A 22415-nucleotide genomic window follows, 5' to 3' on the forward strand; every position below is an offset into this window, starting at 1 on the left:
AATAAAACTCATGTCTCTACAATCTGCACCATAAAAAACATCTTATGTTGGATGGCAAATATAATGCCCCCCTTGGTCTCTTAAAAATAGAAGTGCCCATGAATTCTTCCTAGAGTTACTGTTGAAGAGGACTTTTCCCATCATGTACGAAATTATAGAATTATAAGTAGGTGACTGGAAAGGACTTGTTGGGGGGGCATCCAATTTCCCTCACTATTCCCCTTTCTTGAAAGCCCCCATTACCTCTCCCCTTTTCTGGCTTTGTTCTCTTCTTCCCACTCAACAGCACATCTACCTTTATATTCCCCCTTTTCCAAGCTATCCTTACTTCCCTCTCCCTGGCAGCCTGTACCCAGGGAAACTATGACCCAGGGCCAAGCTACACATGATGAATGACACTTGAACGGCAAGTGGATTGAGTGGAGGGCAAGTGAACAGGGAGAAATACACTTGCCGTTCAAGTGTCATTCGTCATGTGTAGCTTGGCCCCCAGTTGTGCAGTGTTGGCCAATCAAACACAGGCTGTATTTGATAATGTTGACATTTCTCTTAAATCCAGAGATTAGAACTACAGACATACACTACTGAACACTACCTAGATGGTGCAGGCTAGCGCAATCTTGTCAGATCTTGGAAACATGGTTGGCCTTGATTAGTACTTGGATGGAGATCACTAAGTCCAGGAGATCACTGGACTTAGTGATGGGAGATCACTAGTAAGTCCAGGGTCAATATGCAGAGGCAGGTAATGGAAAACCACCTCATACCTTGAAAACCCTCTAGGGTCACAAGTAGACATGGGCACGAAAAAAAATACGAACAGAAAAACCCCACAAACAGCCTAATCTGCGGTTTGTCAGACAGTGGTTTACTAAAAGTTGCAATCCAGACTACCTCTTGCAATTAGACATGAGTCCATTGGTTTCAAAAGATTTACTGAATATAAACAACCATTATAGTCCACTATCCAAGATGCAAGATCTTGGCTGATACACGAATATTGTTACGAATGACAGGCAAAGGTTAAGGTACAGAATAGCATACCCCTGCAGGCCCCATCCTCCCCCCACAGTTCTCAAAACAAACGGCTCGAGGCTGAGAAAGTGAAAGTTTCCCAAGACTGGAAAGGTTGTAGTCATAACATTCCTCTTCTCTAAGATAACTGCTACTGAACTGCTTGCCACCTGCAAAAGAAGCACTTAAAACACTGACAGGATTAAAATGGAGTCTCTTTGGTTTGAACACACAAGAAACATAGAAACATATTCAGAACATGACACTGTTCTCGAACAAGCTGTTCGTGAGGCCCCATCCTAAACGAACAGGTGGTCGTTAAAAGCCTCGTTCGTTGCCTTCGGCAGCTGTTTGGCAAGCCAGACAGTCTTGCACCTGCTGCAATCAATCCCCTTGGCAACCGGAGACAGAGAGGGACTGAACTCTGTCTGAACTCCTTCTGGCTTTCCTTCTGGCTTTAACCCCTCAAAGTACTTGCAGCAGAAAGTCCCATTTTTGCCACTGTGAAGAGAAAATTACAGCCAATGGGGAGACCCGTGGATCATGCCTTTTCCGGGGAGCAATCTCTCTGAAACTTGGGGGGTCTTCAGAGGACAGTGAGGACTATGTCCCTTGCAAATTTGGTGGGTATTGGACATTGGGAAGGTCAGTTTGTGGGGTGTTTAATGGGCCCTGGCCCTTGCACATGGCAGGAAAGGGCCCTTTAAACTATCAGCTGGCAGGCGGCAGGGGGGAATCCCCCCTGCCGCCTGCCGGCTGATAGTTTAAAGGGATCTCAAAAGGGCCAGGTAAGTGGGTTTGAGGGGAGGGGGCTAAGTGGGGGGGTTTGGGGTGGGGGGTTCTGGCCCCCATGAACAACGAACATTTTGGGAACAGTTCATGTTTGTACTTGTTCGTTGTTCATGGATGGCACTGAATGACAAACAGGGTGTTCAGGGTTTTTTTCCATTTGTGCCCATGTCTAGTCACCATAAATCTCCTGTGACTTGACAGCTCTTTCCGTTACCACCACCAAACACAGTAGAAAGATCTAAGAAACTAAGAACAAAGCGTATTCCTTGACTTTCAGAAAATTAGAGTTTAATTAGGGTGAGGAGTTCTCCATAACATGTATACATTTTAACATATATTGTACAACAATAAAATTAGCATTATACACATAATATCTGTATAAATTATTATAATTATACATCTAAGTACTGTAAAAACATGTGTATAAAACCATATGACTTTTATTCAGTGCAAATGAATCTACAACACCAACAGTGAAAAGCATAGTTCCTAAAGTGTGTGTTTGTGTGTGTGTGTGTGTATATATATATATATATATATTCCTTAATTCATTATGTATATAAGTGAAATAAAGAACATTTGTTCATCTTTATTAGATTAAGTTCAGCATTATAGATCAGCAGTGTAGAGCATGTCAATATTTTTGCTTTTTGTATTTGATCTATATAAATGCAAATATTAAACTTAAAATCAAGAAAATTTGATTTTCTTGATTTTATCATAGTTGAATAATGAAAATAAGGGGTTTAAATGTTAAATATGAATTCACAAATGCATGTCCATCAATTCATGTTTTCAGTGCCAAGTGGTTATCACTAGAGATGGGCATGAACCACAAAAAAACCGAATCATGAGGTTCGTGGTTCGTAGGTTTTCACAAACAGGCAACAATGAACTGGCACGAACTGAGGCAAGTTCACGAACCAGTTCATGGGGTTTAAATGCCCCTTTCCGGCTGCTTAGCAGCAGCAGGGAAAGGGACATTTGACAGTTTAAAGAAAGTGGAAACATTTCAAAGCAAATACAGTTTCCTATACTGACTACAAACTTACCAACAGTGACATCATAAAGCCATTCAAGTGCATGAAGCTCATCTACAACTCTAGTCTAGACACAGTGTTTCAGCATTTGGCAGTGTGTTCTCCACATTGTTTTGTGTGGTTAAAGTCTCATCCATTGACAATCCACTTCGCTGTGCTTTAGGTGGGATGTAGCCACTGAGGCGAGAGGCCAGACTCCGCTTTGGATGCTCTTTACTTAAGTTCAGCTTCTTCTTATTTGGGTCATGTACCACAGCATGCCTTTTGAGACTTTGTTTCATTGCAAAGACTTTTCCACAGCCAGGGTGGTCACATGAGAACGGCCTTTTCTCCTCATGGAAAGAGACAATATGGCTTTGAAGATTGAACACACTGGTGTAAGTCCTTCCACAGCCTTCTCTTGGACATCTAAACACTTCTCTCTCCAAGGCATGAATTTTTTGGTGGGATTTGAGGTAATGTTTACGTCTGAATGTTCTGGAACACACATTGCAAACTGCTGGCTCCACATGCTCATCTTTTGTGTGTTTCCGGAGTTGCAACCACGTTTTTGCAATAAATGAACAGCCAGCTTTCTTGCATGTATAGCCTTCATGAGTCTTTTCATGGCGTTTTAAGTGGCTAGGTGTAGTAAAGTACGTTCCGCATCCTTCGTGACTACATTTGAAGAATGGTACTGTCCTATGTTGATAGTGATGAATTTTCAACTGCTGATGTTTTTTAAAAGACTTCCCACAATTTGCAAAGTCACACACATATTGGCAATTGCTGTGTTGGCGTCCCATGTGCTTATTCAAGTTTGATTTTGTTGTAAATTTTTTGCCGCAGCCATCAGCTGTACACACGAATTGCTTTTCTCCAGTGTGTGTAAGAAAATGGCACCTCAGATGGAAATTTCTTGTGAATCCTTTGCCACAACCTTCATAATCGCAAATGAAGGGCCGCTCCCTGGTGTGGCTGCAAAGGTGGGCGTCCAGCTTCCAGCCCTTGTTGAAGGTGGCATCGCAGCCCGCGAAGGAGCAGATGTACTGGAGGGAGACGAGGCGGCTGCTCCCCTCTCCGCCGAAGGGCCCTCACTTGCTCAGCGGAGACTGAATCGGGGCGGTGATGGGCTCGCAGGCAACCTCCTCCCCGGCCATGCTGGGCTCTTGCACCATATGACGGCAGCCTCGCACCACCCACTTCCTCCCCTTCCTCTTCCAGCGCGGCGCCGACAGTTTAAAGAGCCCTTTCCTGCTACCCTCCGCTGCCTGCCAGCTGATAGTTTAAAGGGACTTGCCACTTGCAAGCAGTAGGGCCCTTTAAATGGCCCAAACCCCATCCCCAGCCCCACACTTACCTTGCCCAGCTGCCCTACAGGCCCACGGCGTCCTCCTCCTCCTCCCACGAGGGGCAGGAAGGCCGGTTTTGGCCTCTTCTGCCACTGTGTGGGCGCACAAGGTAACAGAGGAGGCCATTTTTGACCTCTTCTGCTGCCATTTGGGCCCACAGGGCAGGAAGCCCGTTTTCGGCCTCCTCCGCAGAGCGACTGGGCAAGATAAGTGTGGGGCTGGGGGCTGGGGGCTGGGGTTTGGGCTGTTTAAAGGGCCCTGCCACTTGCAAGTGGCAGGTCCCTTTAAACTATCAGCTGGCAGGTGGTGAGGGGGGGCAATTTCCCTGGAGAAATCGTCAATTAAACTGCCCCTTTAACATGAACCAAATGAACCAGTAGACCTGTTCATGGAAGTTCGTGGAAACGAGCTTCCACGAACCACTGGTTTGCGAACCACGAACTGGGCTGGTTCATGGGTTTTTTTGGTTCATATTTAGGTTTGTGCCCATCTCTAGTTATCACCATGTATAAAACTGCTTCACAGTGGAAAGTTCACATAGCATTTCATCATGCTGAACACATTACTTGTGTAGTATTATTAGATCCTGTCATGGCCCAGTCTGGGCTCAGTGAGAGCGAGGAGTCCTCCTCAGGAGGAGAGGGGCTTCGTGTAGCCAGCCAGGACTCCTCAGGAGAAGAGGAGCTCCATGTAGCTGGCCCTGACTCAGCAGAGGCTGGGAATCAGGAGCCACAGCTGCTGGCTAATCGGAGCTTACAGCCAGCAGCTGAAGCAGAGCCATTAGTACTCTCCAGCCCCAGCACCACAAGGGAAGCTCAGCCAGGGACTTCCACAGGGGAAACCCAGCCAGGGACTGCCAGCACCACAGGAGAAGCCCAGCCAGGGGCTTTTGCCCACATGTAAAGAACGCTGCAGACAAAGGCTGAGGCTGGAGCTGCAGGACAGACAGTGCAGTGCTCGTCTCCTGAACTGATGCCAGCTGCTGGAGAGCGATGATGAGTAGCAGTAGGATGGAGCCCCAGCAGCTGGCTGTAATCCATGCCTGGCTATAAAAACTGAGCTGAGGGAACTGCCAGGTGTGGAAGCAAAGTGTCAAACTATCTGCAACCACTTTGTGTGCTGTGTACCCTGTTTGTGCCTGCCTTTGGATCTGACCCTATTGGCAACTGACTTTGGACTGTACCTGACCTGGCTCCTGGACTCTGGACTCACTCCTGGCATTTAGTTCATGCTCTGACCACATTTTGGACTTGGCTTTCAACCCCAGGATTCCCCTTGGGCTTTGTGCTGGTGCTTGAACTTGAACTACTCTGCTTGGGCTGGCCCAGCCCGTGACAGATCCCATTGTTGACACCGAAGGACATAAACAAGGTACTTGGATTTGTTTGTGCCACATGTTCTTTTGACCCACCATCTCATCATGGCTTGTATCAACAAATTGGGAGAAACTGACAGTCTGAATACAATATATATTATACACAATATATATCTTTAAAAAATTTCTAAGGCAACAGACTATGATAAGACCTCTGCTGGAAAAGTCCTCAATCAGTCTCTAAGACTGGTTACAGGCTTGTTTCAGACCTTCATTTTCTAACTGAAATGGTCAAGCAGGGTGTAACTGAGAAACTTTAGGTACTCTTGGATGAAATGGAATAACTAGATTAACTTCAAACTGGTTCCAGGCCCTGGGGTTCAGTATTAAAACTGTTTCATTCGTAGATTATTTTTGTTAGAATACAGATGGAAGTCTGACCTCTTTTGTATCTCTAAGTGTTAATATTATTGTTATGCTGAAGGGTTGCCAGCATCAGGTGGGGGCTGGTGACTGATCTCCAGATGACAGAGATTAGTTTCCCTGGAGAAAATGGCTGTTTTGGAGGAAGGGTTGTATAGCATTATATCCTGCTAAGGCCACTACCCTGCCCAAACCCTCCCCTTCCCTGGCTCCACCTCCAAATTGCCATTAATTTCCCAACCTGGAGTTGGCAACTCTGTTATGGTGGTTCACTGCTATTTCATCAGAAGGGTCCAGAAGGTGGTACTGGGAATCCTGGTATACTTGAGGATTACTCCCATTAGGGTTGCAAACCTCCAGGTAAGGCATAGCATTTTCCAAAAATTACAATTGATGTCCAGATTATAGAACTTTAAGGGGTGGAGTTTATGGCATTATAAGCTTGCTGAGCTCCCTCACCAAATTCTGCCCTTCCCTGGCACCACTCCCAAATCTCCAGGATTTTCTCAAGGTGGAGTTTATTTATTTTAAACATTTCTATGCCACCATTCTACTCAACTCCGGGTAGATGGTGAACATTAAAATATTTCAAACATGAAAAATGTTTAAACTACAGATATTTGTAAAATACTTAGAACAATTAAAACAGAAACACAGAAATAGGGAGACAGGATAATAAGAGTTAGTGAGGGAATACCAAACCAATCAACCAACCAAAACCTCTTCACTAGAGGCGGGCATGAACTGAAATACAAAACAAAGTTCATCACAAACTGGGCCGGTTCATGGTTCACGAACTGGTGGTTCATGGAAGCTCATTTCTCACAAACTGTGATGAATTTTAGCCCAGTTCATTTGGTTCATATTTCGGTTCATCACTGCAGACAGTCTAGTGTTGATCACTCAGTTTCCTAGGCAACAGGGGGAATGGGCTCTCTGCAGACCTTCTGCTGAAGTGGAAGTGACATTTTCACGAACCAAATGAACTGGTTTGCGAACTGGGGCATGTTCGTGAGAGTTCGTGGTTCATGAAACATGACAAACCACGAACTGCATGGTTCAGAATTTTCCCGGTTCGTGCCCATCTCTAGTCTTCGCCTTCTTGCAAAGGAATATAATAGAAAGGAGGCAGACAAATCATCCTGGGGAGGATGTTCTAAAGTTTTAGCAATACAATCGAGAAGGTCCTTTCTTGGGTTGCCACCTATCTAAACTTAGACAACAGGGGCACCCAAAGCAGAAGACCAGAGTAGTAGGGTGAGGGGTTATATGGGAAGATGCAACCCGAGATCCCTTAAGTGTTCTCCCGCTCACAGAAAACTGTTAGTAATTCCAGCTAATTTAAGGCTGGGGAGTTTATTTTATTTTGGAACCAATTGCAATTTGCTACCGAGATGTAAACAATCCAGCACCTCATTGCTTTTAAGAAAGTTCTAACAGCTCCTTTTTGGGGGGTGGGGTGGGGATTCAAGCTTAAGTTGTATATAATTATGACTTTATGGCATTGCTACTTAGAGATATCCATGAAAAATGTTTTTTCCTCCAAATTCATAAGGCCATAAACATCAGTATTCCTAATAGCTTCAAAAATACCAGTTTTTTATATGGATCCATTTTTGGGGGGTGGCATTCCAAAATTAACCGGGTCCATTATTCCCTATGGAGGACTCTTTCAGGGGGAGGGCTAGAGGGACTGTTTTTGGAACAAATGGCACCAAAATTGCAGTGGAGTGAAGACTGCCTGTTTTCTAAATAAATCCCCCCCCAAAGTTTCAACCAAATTGGGTCTATGGGTCTGAATATATGGGCTCTTGAATATTCTGCCCCCAGCCATCTTCCATTGTTTCCTATGGGGGGCAAACCCAATGCGTTCTCCAGGGTACAGAAGACTTACCCATACAAACTAAACAGAACCAAAAAAGCCCAATAGAGCAGTTTGGTGTAGTGGTAAAGAGCAGGGGACTTTAATCTGGAGAACCAGGTTTGATTCCCCACTCCTCCACTCGAAGCCAGCTGCGTGACCTTGGGTCAGTCACAGTTTCTAGGAACTCTCTCAGCCCTACCCACCTCACAGGTTGTTTTGTTGTGGGGATAATAATAACATACTTTGTAAACCACTCTGAGTGGGAGTTAAATTGTCCTGAAGGGCAGTATATACATCGAATGTTGTTGTTGTTGTTGTTATAGAACCAATACCAAACTAAGGAATTCCAGCAGAACCAACCTCTCAGCAGAAGGCACACCTTCCCCCAAATGCTCTGATTTGGCAGTTCATTACAGCTGCTTTTCTTTTACCGTTTGCAGTTTTCCTGACCAAAAGAAATGGAAGAGGAGGGAGGCAATTCTTATAGGTGAATGGAGTCATACATTAGGGGGAGCTCAATTGTCTGTCCAAGCACAATGATACTCTCATAGACCACATGAAAGAATTGTTGTGATTGGACAGACAATTGAGCTCTCCCTAATGTATGATTCCACTCACCTGTGAGAATTGCCTCCCTCCCCTTCCCTTTTTTTGGGCCAGGAAAACTGCAAACAGTAAAAGAAAAGCCCTGCAACCTTTAAAATGTAAGTCCTGGTTAGTTCAAAATGTCTTGGGGATTGATTGGGACCAGCAATACTAGTTTATCCAAGAATCCCAATACAGAAATTGATTGTGATTCTGGAACATACCCCCACAAATACTGGTAAGGTATTTTTGTGGTACGTTTTCAGACAGGATATATCTAATAGCACACCCCTATTACTGCTTATGATAGTGGTATACTGGTTTTATTTAACTTGTTAATTGTATTCTGGCTTTTAGTATGTTATTCTTTTATTGTAACTTGCATTGATCATTGTTGAAAAGCAAGTAATAAATGCTGTAGCTAAATAACGTTTCAGTGATGGTGGTTCATACATTCAGCTGAGTCATTGAGTGCTGAGATAGATGCACGTGTGAATTGGCTCAAATTTCATGCTTATGGAAAGATTCTAAGATGGAGGAAGACTAGAAGCAGAGCCAGAGCAGAAAAGCCCATTGGATGTTTGGGTCAAGGGCCGGGGTGTACGTTCTCTTAATCACATTACTGGGCTAATCATCACATTTAACATGAACAGTAAAAAAGACTAGTTAGATGAGCTACTAGGTTTCTCTTTTCAGTAAACCTCTTCTTGTAAGCATTTGGTTTTGTGAGAGTGGAGGTGTCTGGGTTTGTAGCTTACATTCCACAAATCTAGATACATTGCCTGCTTTTCATAGTGGGACATTTTTCTTGCCAGGTTTAACAGCTTAAATCTACAAACACATACAGAGAAATGGTTTGATAAAAAAAAATCCGCTATGAGTTAAACAAACAAACAAAAAACCCCTAGCTTGGAATGGACCTCTTGGACTCGTATCAAATTGCCTCATTTGGCTGAAAGGCAGGGAAGATAGGAAAATCATTGTATTTGGAAGGTGGAATGGAATCTGCAAACATAGCACAGGAGACAAATCAGAGTGTGACCTGGCATTTGTGTGACTGCTCTGAGCACAGGAAAAAAGAGATCTGTTAGTTATTTTTAGTGTATATAAGACATTTAGCACTAAGTGTGAGATCAGCCCATTTGCGGTCCCCTGCTGCCTCTGTCTAACGTGTTTTTAAAAGTCAGTTCTTGTCCAGACATTTTCCAGCACGTCTTCAGATTGTTGTATTTTTTGTGAAAGCTTCACTGAGCCCCTGTGTTCAGACTCATATGTAAGAGATCTGTACCACTGCATTCTCTCCTTTTTTCATGTGTAAATGGGCCTTTGGCCACAATTCCCACGGTGACATACCATCTGGGTAAAAAAAAATTGATTCTAGCATTGAGACTTACTCCATTGTCACAAGGAAAAAGGAAATAAATTTGAGAAACATCTGTTTTTCACCTTGAACAAATGTGTCAGTTTGGATGCAGTGATTCACAGCTGTTTTGCCTTTTGCAAACTCTGGGGTTCCTCCCCTTCCATGACTGTAGGGAAAGTAAAAGAATCATAACAAGACTAAGGCACAAACAGTCCTGAGGATATGTAATGGGCTATATCTAGTTTGAAAACTGATTGATGTGGGAATTGCCGTGCATATGGAAAAGACATGGATGGAGGATTTAGCATGGCTTGTTTAATAGAATTGAGGAAATGAGAATTTTCACTGTTTTAAGATGTCTAATATGGATTTAAATAGGCTTGTAGCTCCACTTAATGGCATTAAGTCACAAATATTATTTTGTTCTTTTAGAAGAAAGTCTGTTTATTATTATATATAATTAGTGTAAAATAATTGTGAATGATACAATGTGTTTCAAGAAAATCATTATAAAAGCATTACAAAACATGACCTTCTGCTCATGGAGAAATCCCTCTGTGAACAGGTTTCTCCATGAATAGAAAGGCATTTGGATCTAACCCAATGGCTTCACTAGTGAAGATGAATTTTAAAGGATACAACAGATTCTGTCAGTGGCTTTTAGCCATGGTAACTAAATGGAATCCCCAAAGAGCAAAAGATTCCAAGTCAATTTTAAATCATGTTACCCCAAACCAGGGTAATCTAGTCGAACAACTATGAGATTTAAGTTAGCTGTAAGTTTTCCAATTTATTTCAACAGGCTTAATTATGGCTATGTTGTTCTTTCTGTGTGGATGGTGCTGGAATGTCATCATTGTGGTAGTGAGTATATGAAGATGTCTATTATGTGCAGCATGGACAACATAGTCATCCTTTCTCCAAAATCCGCTGTACATTTTAAATTGGATGATAGGGTTAATGCAGAATTAATGCTAGTGCCCATTCATATGCAATTATAAACCAATGAGTAAGCATTTTGAAACACTGATACCCAGTCTTGTTTATATGAGGATGGTGGTCAATATTAACTGTAGTTAATGTGGGTGCTAATGCAACATTTAACTGAGGTTCAGGCAAGAAAAAGAAATGCATTTTAGAAAGGGGAAGTGGCAACATAAACTCTCAGTCCATTCCCAATATCTTAACGTGGTTACCAGAGTCCATTCCAAAAGTGTAGCATCAGTACTGGACAGCAGTGCACTTGCACTACCAACTTTATAGTATACTCCACCAATCATGGCTGCCCCCATCCACCACATCATACCATTTTTTTATCCTACTGGAGTCAGGGTCAACCCCAATGGGCAGGCAAATCAGCCAGAGATAAATGAATTTCCAAAATCAAGGGATGTATTACAGTCCAGCATTTTTATCTCTATGCTCATTTCCCATACACTGCCTCCAAACCCTACTCCAGTCCTTACTGATGGTTGCCAAATCAATAGGTATGGACACTGGTACCTAATCTTAAGGAATGAACAGTACAATCCTAAGGATACGTTCCTGTGCGTAAACTTCTCTGAGAAGTCTCTGTGCTTGAGTTGGCTCATTATTTCAGTTGTTCTTTCTGCACTTTCTGTTCTCTAGCTCTATGACATCCTTTTTGAATACGTGCAACAAGAACTGCACTTAGAATTTAATTTTAAAGAAATTTTTATGAAACATATGCATAGCATCCACATATGCACATACCAAGCACACATAGCAAAATCATATATTTTTAATATTCCATAGTTTAATAGTTCCATTAGTTTAACAAAAGTTAATAACTCCTAAATTGATGTTAGTCATTGTCATGTGTTTGTACTGCTGGTAATTGCTGAAAGCTGACTGGGGCAGAGGTTGTTTCAATACTTATCTTATATGCTTATATTTAAATATATTTTGATTTTAGAGTGCTGCTAAATAAGGTCAGTGGGACAGCGTTCAGTTTTCCACAGGCCTTTTCCCTCTCCAACTTCCCTGTATGCAGCTTCAAGAGCCTTAGAATATAATAGGAACACTCAGCATTTCTTAGACTACATTGATAGGACAGAAGCAAATCCTCCAAACCATTTATATCAGAAGATACTAGATAGTTAGTTATGAGCTAAGTTGCTTCAAGAAAATTTTGTATAATATCTTTAACTGTAAGAACTGCAAATCATAGCATTCTGTCAGCAATTTTATTTATGAAGAGTATCTTATTGTTACTTCCATATATTACTTTTTGTATTTACTGTTTAAGTTGTATGGTTGAAGTTGTTGATTGTTTTGTTGATAAATAACATTTATTATTAAAAAAAATGCTTTGAGGGAAAGAACTGTAATGATAGCAGAGTATCTATACTTTGTAATCTCAGTTTATTTTAACAGATTAAAAGAAATAAATTGCCAATATGAATTTGGCTAATTAATTTAACAAGTGCATCTGATGAAATAGGATAATTTCTGTTCTAAACCTTGGATAGCCTCTCAGGAACTGAACTGCTTTTGGCTCACTGTATAGTACCGGCAGGACAAATTTATGTTGTTTCTTTAAAAAAACAGACCTGGTTAAATATGGTTTTCCTTCATATGTGCCAAATCGTGGTTAATACTAGCAAAATGTCACATTCATTTTCTTTAATTATCTTCAGCCGTGTGTGTATTCTCTAGGCATTCCCTTTTGTGGTTAACATCCGATTCCTGACACCTGAAATGACATTGCATGCTCAAGCTTCCAGACTCCATTCAGGGGAACTCCAGTTAAAAGGTTTTGGTTTGCACGGCTGGGAATGTCCTCCTGCCAGAGACCTTGGGGACCTGCTAGTTAGTACTGACAGCACTAGTCTGCTCTATATGGACCAGTGTTCTGACCTGGAACAAGACAATTTATGATAGTCCTAAATTTTTGATGATCACTTTAAAAATGGTAACAGATTGTTGAGCTTCTCTCCTGTGGGCGTTTAATATCCAGAAAATAAAAATAAAAATCAGTATTTTTAAAAGTCCCTTTATGGAAGTTTGTGTAGTGCTGTTAATACAGAACTCAATTTGTCAGGCCAATGCCCTATTAAATTTCTCAGGGCTGCAGCTGTGTTTGCTTGAATCTCACTGCAGCTTTTTAAAAGGACATTTTTATCCCTCCCAAGGAAGTTTTGGCTGAATGAATTGAATGTATAAGCTGATGCCATTCTGCTTTCTTTAATAGATTTTTCTTATTCTGGTCAACATCTTTAGTCATTTTGACTGTGCAACTTTTTGAATCATGTTACTATGTGAGAAGCTCAGAGGACTCAACTGGATGAGACATTGGAATCTGTAATCAGATCCCTCGTCTCTTTAAGTTCTCATTAACAACAACCATGAGGCCCAGTTTGGAGCAAAAACCTAGCATGGGGGTGTTAACTCTTTCTTCCTATCCTTTCCTGATGAACGCTTTTACATGCAAGGCAAATAAAAAATCTATGGAAAATGTCAAAGGGAGAGGAGTTAGTTCCTCTCCCTTGTCCTGATAGGAATGCCCTCCCTCAGCTGTTACACATCAAAGTCTCCTCCTCCTTAAAGTTCCTTGCCTAGAGGGAAAATAAAGTATATCTAAGTGGGGGTGAGTCATAATGACTATTCCTGGATCAATAAAGTCTTGAGTCATCAGGCCATTCCTAGCAAACCAATAGTCTTAAGCATGACTGTCACTTGGGACCAAAAGCTCTCCTAGCCCAAGCTATGCAGCTTCAAAGAGTGTGTATGAACCCACCCAGAATTAAGAACACCACACATTCCAAGATCAGGTTCCCCCTCCAATCAGTCTCTGTCCTGTTTGGCTGTGTTGAGAAGAAGAAATTCTGATAGCACCTTACTCCCAAACCTTTCCCAACAGTGACTGTTAAAAAGGAGCTCTGAAGGATAAGTTGGCAGGAGCAAAGAAACATTGAACTGATATCTAGCACCCCCTGCTATTTTTCATGGGAATTTTATATTTTTATGGTTTGGGAGGTATATGTTATCACTTTAGATTCTGGTGAGGACTGTCGCAGAACAACTCTGCTAGCCCACTTCACGTTGTCAGCCTGCAAGGGACATTTATGAGAGTAATCATTTAAGTTTAGTTGATGGAAAGCAATTGACTAGGTGGGAGAGTAATTGACTCCTCTCCATTTTCCTTTCTTGCTTTTACTCAATAAAACCAGTTTGCAGCTCAAAATGTCAAAATATTGGGGTGAATCTTTGAGGGCATTTTCCCACAGAGACAATATGATGATTCTTGTGCATGCCTAGCTCTTCTTCTAGTGGTGTATCTCTATACTGTTATTGTGCATGTGCACAAAAAAAAAGTTACCTTCAGCTTAAGAAATTGTTCATTATGGTTAAAGTACCATCTTGAATGCTACAGACTATTTAATTACAAGCTAAACTTTGCTGTATCCTGATGTTTTGTAAATCAGTTCCTCCATAGCCACTAGTTGGTGAAATCAGACAAAACATGTTAACTTAGCTATAATTTGTAGCTTTAGAGACCGAAATGAAATTTTGAACACTTGAAAATATATACGTTGAATGATAATATATTTTCTTGTAAGCAGATATACTAAAATTAACTCATATGCTAAGTACACAAAATCAAGGGTGTATTTTGTGAAGACAAATCTGTAAATGTTAACTATTAGTTTTAATAGGACTTTCCATCTATTCTAGTCAATTCTATAATTCCAACTGAATGATGAACATTAGGAATTTGAAAAATAGACTGAACTGGTTTTTAAACCATCCATCGACATGGAAGAGAGGGGGAGTTGAACCCTTCTCACCATATTGGAACCTGCTTTGTTGAAGTAGGTTTTCCATTTTTGAGGGAGAAAGTTTGGGAGGGAGAAAGTTTCAGTAAGTTCTGTCTGCCTTACATTGTCCCTCCCACCTGCTAATTTACAGGGATTCAGTAGCAGTCCAATTCTGCACACAGGTCTGTGCATGTTAATCAATATATCTGTCAGCTTCAAGGGTGTGCGATTCCGGTTTCCAATTTGGGATAAATACCCGAATTGGACCCGATTAGTAAAGATTCAGGATTTCCAAATCAGGCCCAGCATGCTGGCCCCAATTTGGAAATGCCGAATCAAAGCTTCCCAAAATGATTCAGGTTGCTCAGGAGAGCTATGGGGCACTTTCAAACCCCTCAGCTGGCTTCAGCTAACTGGTGGGGAAGTCCCTCCTCCGCTGGTCAACTGGAGCCAGCCTTGGGGTTTGAATTTAAAGTACTTGAAAGGGGCTTTAAACTTCAGCTGGGAGGCGGGGAATCTCCTTTCCCAGCTAAAGCCGGGGAAGCCCCAAATGAGCTTTAAACTTCAGCTGGGAGGTGGGGGATTCCCCCCGTCCAAGCCCGGGGAAGCCCCAGAAAGGGATTTAATCTTCAGCTGAGCTGGGGAAGCCCCAAAATGGGCTTTAAACTTCAGCTGGGACATTGGGGATTTCTCCCTCCTAGCTGAAGCCTACAGAAGCTCCAAATGGCCTTTAAACTTCAGCTGTGAGGCGGGAGATTCCCCCCTCCCAGCTGAAGTCTGGGGAAGCTCTGGTTTCTGTTCCACTTCCCAGCTCCCTCCTCCCCCTCCTCCCCCTCCCATTGGGTGAAATAAGGAGGGGGGAGTTTCAGTGTGCTCTGAATCTTCATGGAGAATACCGAAGCAGGGTCAATAAGCAATTTCTGAAGTGGCTTGCTGTTTCGGAAATTACTTATTTACAACTCTTATTCCCACTTTAGAAATTCTGAAGCGGGAAAATTGAATCTTTCTGGCATGCACACCCCTAGTTAGCTTGGCTCCCATCAGTGGATACTTAAGTATGGCGACCTGAGCCATGAACAGGCAAGCCAGTTATTTCTACAAAGCTGAGAAATGCCCCAAGTTTGCAGAAAAATCTGAAAAAAAAATACCTTGGGTGATCCTCCCCAAGTACAAGCGGATCCTTTACCTTTAAGAATCAAATGTAATCTGCAGTGACCATTCAGGGATTTCTAGGCAACCACAATAATATAATCAGCCTTCAAGCCAGTCTGAGTCAGTAAAAGGAAGGAATAGGAGAGTAGAGCCCTTTGCAGGCCTGTTTTGACCTCTGAGGGAAGATTCATTTGGCCATGCCTGGCAGCAACCATAGCAGGCCTGGCAGCTTATTATTCAACAGCAGCTACCACATGAAAGTCAGTATGGTGTACTGATTATGGCTTCATATTAGGATCTGGGAGACCCAGGTTCAAATCCCCATTCTGTCATGGAAAAAAAATTGAGTGACCTCAGGCCAGTCACACATTCCCAGACTCACCTACCTCACAGAGTTCTTGTGAGTATAAAATGGAGGTTAGAAGAATGATGTAAACTGCATTGGGTTCCTACTGGGGAGAAGAGAACATATAAATTAAGCAAATAAATAATAAATATAGCTGAAAATGAGGGGCACAGGTAAATGGTAGGTTGGCTGATGAGAGTGAAAGAAAGAAGGGAAAGGGAAAAGGCTATGGGGGATGTCAGGAGGAGGGAAAGAGAAAATATGGGGAGGGGATACAGGGAGAAATTAGATGTTTTCTGCAAGTCCTTGGGGGTCCTCCACTTGTTTAAAATAACCTCCAGTGTCAGACCTATGGCTAATGACTCACAGTCCCCAATTAAAGTATTACAAGCCAAATGAACATCTGTTCATCTGTATTTCATAAAAACAGAAACCATCTAACCAGTCCCTATATCTTGTTCCCATAAGGAGGGGGGTAGGAATTAAGCAGATCACCAATATTCAGCCTTCATTGTCTCACATGCATACCATACCCTTCAATGCACATAATTTTTGGCCTTTTATGCTTGATAATCTAGCAGGTTTCCAGTTTGCGCTTTGAAGTGGAGCTAGCAATCTCAGTGAAATCCAGTGGGATCAGAGCCAGGACACTTTTAACTCTAGTAACCCATGTTAAGTAGCTTGCTACCTGGAGATGACCACGTAAGCTCTCTTTTGTCTTTTGCCTCCACTGTCTGTGGCTTTGTTCATCTTTTGAGCCATCATGGCAGAAAGTGTGTGGCTAGCATACTTGCAGGTTCTGTAGCCTGCCTGGCAGGCCTTCTGTCTTACCGGCCAACTGCAAACAGATTAGATCATCTCTCTATCAGCTGATGAGGTTGCTGTGTTTGGAGGACCACCAAAAGTATTACACTGGAGTAGTAACTGAAGAGCAACTTTCCCAATTTTTAGGAAGACCTTGTTAGGGTGTGCATTGAAAACATTTCCATTTCAGTTTTTGGCTCTGGGAGTTCCAGAATCATCCTGTTCACTGTTGTGTCTTTAGTGCAGTCCCACATGGGGAACTGCACATGTGCAGGCCAACTGCAGACTTTCTAAAGCTCCTAAAGGTGCGAGACAATTGCCTAGCCTTTTTGTGCACTTTTCCCCTAGGTGCGGCTATAAAAGGTAGGGTGAGCGGCTCCCTCTCTCAATTCTTCTTAACCACTGCTGAAGAAGGATGTGTTCCTCACTCCACTCCTTGATTCCAGTGATATATGCAAGTTTGGGCCTTTGACCCCATGGCTTCGAAGGTTCTTTCCAAGAAGTGTTCAGTGACCAAGATGGCTCAATTGAATGGGCACAACAATAGGCACAATAAACATTAGTTATGCCTGGGCAAAGGCCATGACACCTTGCGGTGTGCAGTCTGTAAACAGTTTACACTTAAGTTGCGCCATGCAAGGGCATTACAATTCAAATCGGCTCTTTGGGAGTCAGTCTGAAGGGCTCAAAGGACTCTGAGAATACTAATGCAGCAGATAAAGGAATGCAGTGCCCAGAACAGGCCTCCTCTGTTCCTCCAGCATGCTCGACACCTATTGCCACTGAAAGGGACCAGCCATCTCCAGTTGCTCACTCAACGGTTCCACCTCTGTGCCAATTAGAGCTAAGCTTTGAAAAATGCTAAGCTAAAAGTGAAGCATGCTGATAAATTATCACCTACAAAGTCACAAAAGAGGAAAAAGTTCACCTCTTCAGCTCCGACTATGTTGGTGGCGTCAAGTTGACCCAGGGTTCCGAGAATTCCTTCTTCAACCCCCAGACGGCATTCTGCTGCAGCTCCATCCTTCTCAGAGAGAGTTACCAGGGATTGTAGAATTGTTGACAGCCGTTTACCCACTGCTACCTTCTCCTATGCAGCCAGTGGAAAGACAAAAGGCTTCCTCAGATCCATCCAAGAATATCATTTGGAACTGGCGCCACACCATAGATACCATCGATTCCAGTTCCCCTTACCATTACTACACTCATGGGCTTGAAAGGTTGCCGGGCCTGTACCTGCCTCCTCATTACTTCTTTCAGGATGATGTTTATGTCTCCATTCACTTGGAACCGAGAAGTAGAACTGACCTACATCAGTTCCAGTCATGGTTACAGAAGACAATGATGTTCTGGAACTGACCCTGAACCCCACTACACACTTGGATGATGACTCCAATGTGGATTCAGATATTGTTTCAGAGCCTTCACCACCAGAGTTTATAATGGAGGACTCTGCTGTATCTCCAAATAAGGATCTATGCTTATGTACCAAACAGTTAATCCAGATGCCGAGATTCCTGGAAATTGAGGTGGCCTGCTCTGCTCTGACCTCTTTGGATCTGAGCTGGCAACGTCTAAGACACTGGACAATATGTATAAGATGAAACAGGAAGGGTCAGGTTTTCTATTTACTTACTCTCCTGCCTATTCTATTGTCACCGGGACGCTGCAAGGACCTCCCAAAAAGCACAGGCCATTCAGCTCTGATAGACAAAGAGGGCAGGAAGCTAGATATACTGGACAGAAAAGTTTATGCTTCCTCAGCCTTAAACTTTAGGATTGGCAATTATGAGGCCCTTATGGTCCAATATCAAATTTTCTTAGGAGAAAACATTGGCCCATACCTAAGCCCAATCCCAGATGATAAACAAAGGTTGGCTAAAATTCTGCAAGGAGAAGCTTTAAGGTACTCCAAACAACAAATAAATACAGCCGGACATATTATGTCATCTGTATTGTAATTTGTAGACATGCATGGCTCAGAATCACTGCTTTAGCCCCTCAATATATGACAAGTGTAGAAGACCTTCCTTTTGAGGTGGCTGACCTATTTTTGTTCACCATGCACTCAAAAGATCAAAGACGAAAAAGTGACAGCTTGGTCTTTGGGTATTACCCCCTCTACCCAAACCCCTTTAGACAAAGATTTCCTCAAAGGCCATATGCACCTTATAATGATAAATATAATCAGTTCTATCCCCAACCAATGCAACCTCGGAGAGCTCTTAGATCTGCAAGTAAACACCTACTGGTAGTCCCTGGCCCCAGGGAAGCTTGGCTGGCCTCGACCAGGGCCAGGGCATTTTCTGTCCTGGACCCAACATGGTGGAACTCTCTGTTGGAAGACACTTGGGCTCGCCAAGATCTTGTATCTTTTCGGTGGGCCTGTAAGACAGAGATGTTCTGCCAGGCATATGGTTGAGGCCAGCACCGGATCCATCTAATTAGCCCCCCTGCTGGTCTCCTGTCAGTGGGGGGGGGAGCATATGGTCCATCTGCCTCCCCATGCTTGAGGAGTTAGAGGTTTACCAACCCACTCCTCCACTCTTTTCTTCCCTTGTGTATGGTGGGCAGGGAAAGGGGGAAGGGTGCACCATCTGGAAAGTTGAAATCCATGTTGGTACTGAGTTGTATTTTACTGGTTTTATTTGTTTTAATTTATTTATGATTGTAACCCACCCTGAGCCTGCTTGTGGGGAGGGTGGGCTAAAAGTCTAATCAATCAAAAAAATCAATCAACATATTACCCAGAGACTCTCAACTGCCTTCTTCCTTGGCCATTGTTCAACCTTGGAGGAGGTATTTCCGAGCCAAGTAAAAAACTGTTCCTGATCTCCAAGGGATCAGTCTGGGTCTAACAAACAGAGTTTTTGATGCTTAGCCATCTTGTGCTGTGTCTGTTGACCACTCACTTCTTCTACAGTCCTGGGAGTTGATCACCAAGGAGTCCATAATCAAACAAGGTTACTGCCTGGAGTTCAAGGCAACTCCACCCAACATTACCCCTCTGCTCAACCCTCCACCTCCTCCTGCCTTACTTTTAGAGAAAGTGCAGTCATTGCTGCTGAAACAGGCCACAGAACTGGTTCCATCCAGTTGTGGTGACAGGCTCCCCCCCCTACTTTATTGTGGAAAAAAAGTGAGGGGGCTCCCTTGAATGAGTTTATAATTGCCAAAAAGTTTCAAATGTTGTCATTAAGAGACATCCTACCCCTGTTACTAAGTCAAGTTTGGCTTGTTACTGTCAATTTAAAAGATGCATATTTTCATGTTCTAATAAATATTCACTACACAAACTTCCTTAGTTTTCAACGTGGATCCAAAAGATACCAATACAAGGTTCTTCCTTTCAGTCTCTCATCTGCTCATATTTTTATAAGAGTCATGGCAGTAGTGGTCAGCCACTTCAAAGAAAAAGGGTGTACCATCTTTCCCTGTATCAATGATTGGTTTCTGGTGGGCTAGACCGAAGAGTCCTCGTCTCAACACATTGTTCTGGTTCTAGCAGTCCTACACCAGCTGGAAGTCATCCCAGAAAGTGATGTTTATAGAGGCAGTCTTAGCGTCATCACTAGCCCTTGCCTTCCCTACCCTGGAAAGCATAGGGACATTTCTCTCCACCTTAAACAAGTGCTTTTCATATAGGCACCAAAGTGCAAAACAAATTCAAAAACTGTTAGGTTTTTTGGCCTCGCTGACTCTAATAGTTCTGTTCACCATCAAGAACCCACTATGCACATCTGTCCGGGGTTGAGCAGTCCTGGAACCCTGGACTTGCCCCAGCCCCCCTACCTGAAAGCTGATGGGACACCAGTGGCAGGCGCAGGGAGCACCTGGGAGGGGGTGCAGCTCCAGCCAGCAGAAAGGGAATGGAAAAGGGAGCCAGAGGGAGAGACCAGCCAGGGGCATGCTGCCCAACCCCACCCCAAAGGGCAACAGGCACCCACACTTGTCCAGAGTGCCAACAAGGAGGTATAGGTACTGGAAGCCCCTGCCCAAGCCCTAGAGGAGAAAGAGGCAACCCAGCCACAGGAAGGTGGAGCAGCTCCCAAGCCGCAGAGGATCAGAAGGAGCAGGTGGAAGCCAGCCAGCCCCACCCTTCAGTGGGAGACTAAGGGCCCTGACAGGGGAAGTAAGGACAGCCAAGAGGGGGCCAGGACAGAGGGAGAAAGCACAAGAAATAGGGGCAGCCAGCCCTCAGCCAGCTACCTTACTGGCAGGACAGCAGGAGCAGCACAGGGCCATGTCCCAAGCTGCAAACAGGGAGGAAGGGAGTAATAGAGACCAGTTGAGGCGTCTGGAAGCTCAGAACAGCAGAAGCTTGGCAGCCAGCCAAGAAAGCACAGCTGTAGCTGTCCAACGCAACCAAACTAGCTACCCCAGGTGCAACTGCTTGAGGCAGCCCAGGTTAATGCTGGAAGGCAAAAGAGGGGTGTGGCCTGGCAGGTGGAGCCTGGGATGAGGGGCAAGATATAAGGGAAGTCCACCCACAGGGCATGGTGGGTTGTGTAGGAGTGATGGAGTGGAGAGAAGCAAGAGAGTGTCAGGAGGAAAGTTGATGAAGGAGGAGATGGAGGACAGTAAGTGTGGTGATGGGGTCAGGTTGCAGGCCAGTGAGTGGACTGAGAGGGAGCCAGGGTGAGGTATACTGCTCCTCCTTCCACAGAGCAGGGTCCTGCAGTATCCCTGACACCCCCCTGAAGTTGGAGCCAGGCATGCCGGCGCCCTGCCCAGTGGCATCTATGGTGAGCCCTGAAAACATCAACCTTCATCCACCCTGAGCCTGCTGATGCAGGGAGGTCGGAATATAAATTGAATAAATTAAATAAATAAATACATGCATACATACTAGAGCTCAGGGCAATATGGTATGCTGTGAAGGTCCTGGATTACCTAGTGGAGAACAGGAATGTTCAGGTATGCATGGAAAATACAACTGCCATGCACTACTTGAACAGACAGGGGGGTGCTGTTTCCCTGCCTCTCTTCCAAGAATCGTCACTGATATGGGAATGGGCTACCCAGCATCAAGTCTCTCTCTCTGCCATATACATAGAGGGAAAAGAAAACGTTCTGGCAGATGCACTAAGTTGCTCAGAATCCCAGGACCACGAATGTTCCATCCACATGGACTTCCTTCACCCTGTTTTTATAATGTGGGGATATCTCACCATAGATCAGTTTGCCACAGACCTCAACAAGAAATGTGCTTGGTATTGCTCATGGGCAGGAAAAGGGAAGTCCTCTCTCAGGGACGCTTTTCAGATCTCATGGTCATGCACCCTCCTACATGTGTTTTCCCCGCTTCCTCTTATAATGCTGACACTCAGCAAGATGATGAGGGAAGGTTCCTTGGCATCATAATAGCCCCTTACTGGCTGAGGCAAGCCTGGTTTGCCACTCTATTTCAAATGGCACAGAGTAGAATCTACCATTTCCCCCAGATACCACATCTGTTACACGATGATGTGATTCTCCATCAATACCTAGCCTCTCTGAAGCTAACAGCCTGGTTCATCCCCTCCCCGCAACCAAGTTTCTCCTCCCTGGTCCAGAAGGTCTTATTGGAAGCTAGGAAACTTTCCACCAGAAAATTGTATCTAGT

At 43.7% G+C, this 22415-nt stretch overlaps 1 protein-coding gene across 1 annotated transcript; it reads right to left on the reverse strand.

Moving 5' to 3' along the window:
- Positions 1-2908: 2908 nt before the first annotated feature.
- Positions 2909-18137, reverse strand: LOC129335112 (transcription factor IIIA-like). Its single transcript, XM_054987571.1, has 3 exons — positions 18047-18137; positions 3933-3986; positions 2909-3882 (listed from the first exon to the last, which is right to left on the reverse strand). The coding sequence occupies exons 1-3, from the start codon at positions 18135-18137 to the stop codon at positions 2909-2911; spliced, it is 1119 nt and encodes a 372-aa protein (XP_054843546.1).
- Between the last annotated feature and the right edge of the window lie 4278 nt (positions 18138-22415).

This window comes from Eublepharis macularius, chromosome 8, assembly GCF_028583425.1.
Source record: "Eublepharis macularius isolate TG4126 chromosome 8, MPM_Emac_v1.0, whole genome shotgun sequence".
NCBI classification, from domain to species: domain Eukaryota; kingdom Metazoa; phylum Chordata; class Lepidosauria; order Squamata; family Eublepharidae; genus Eublepharis; species Eublepharis macularius.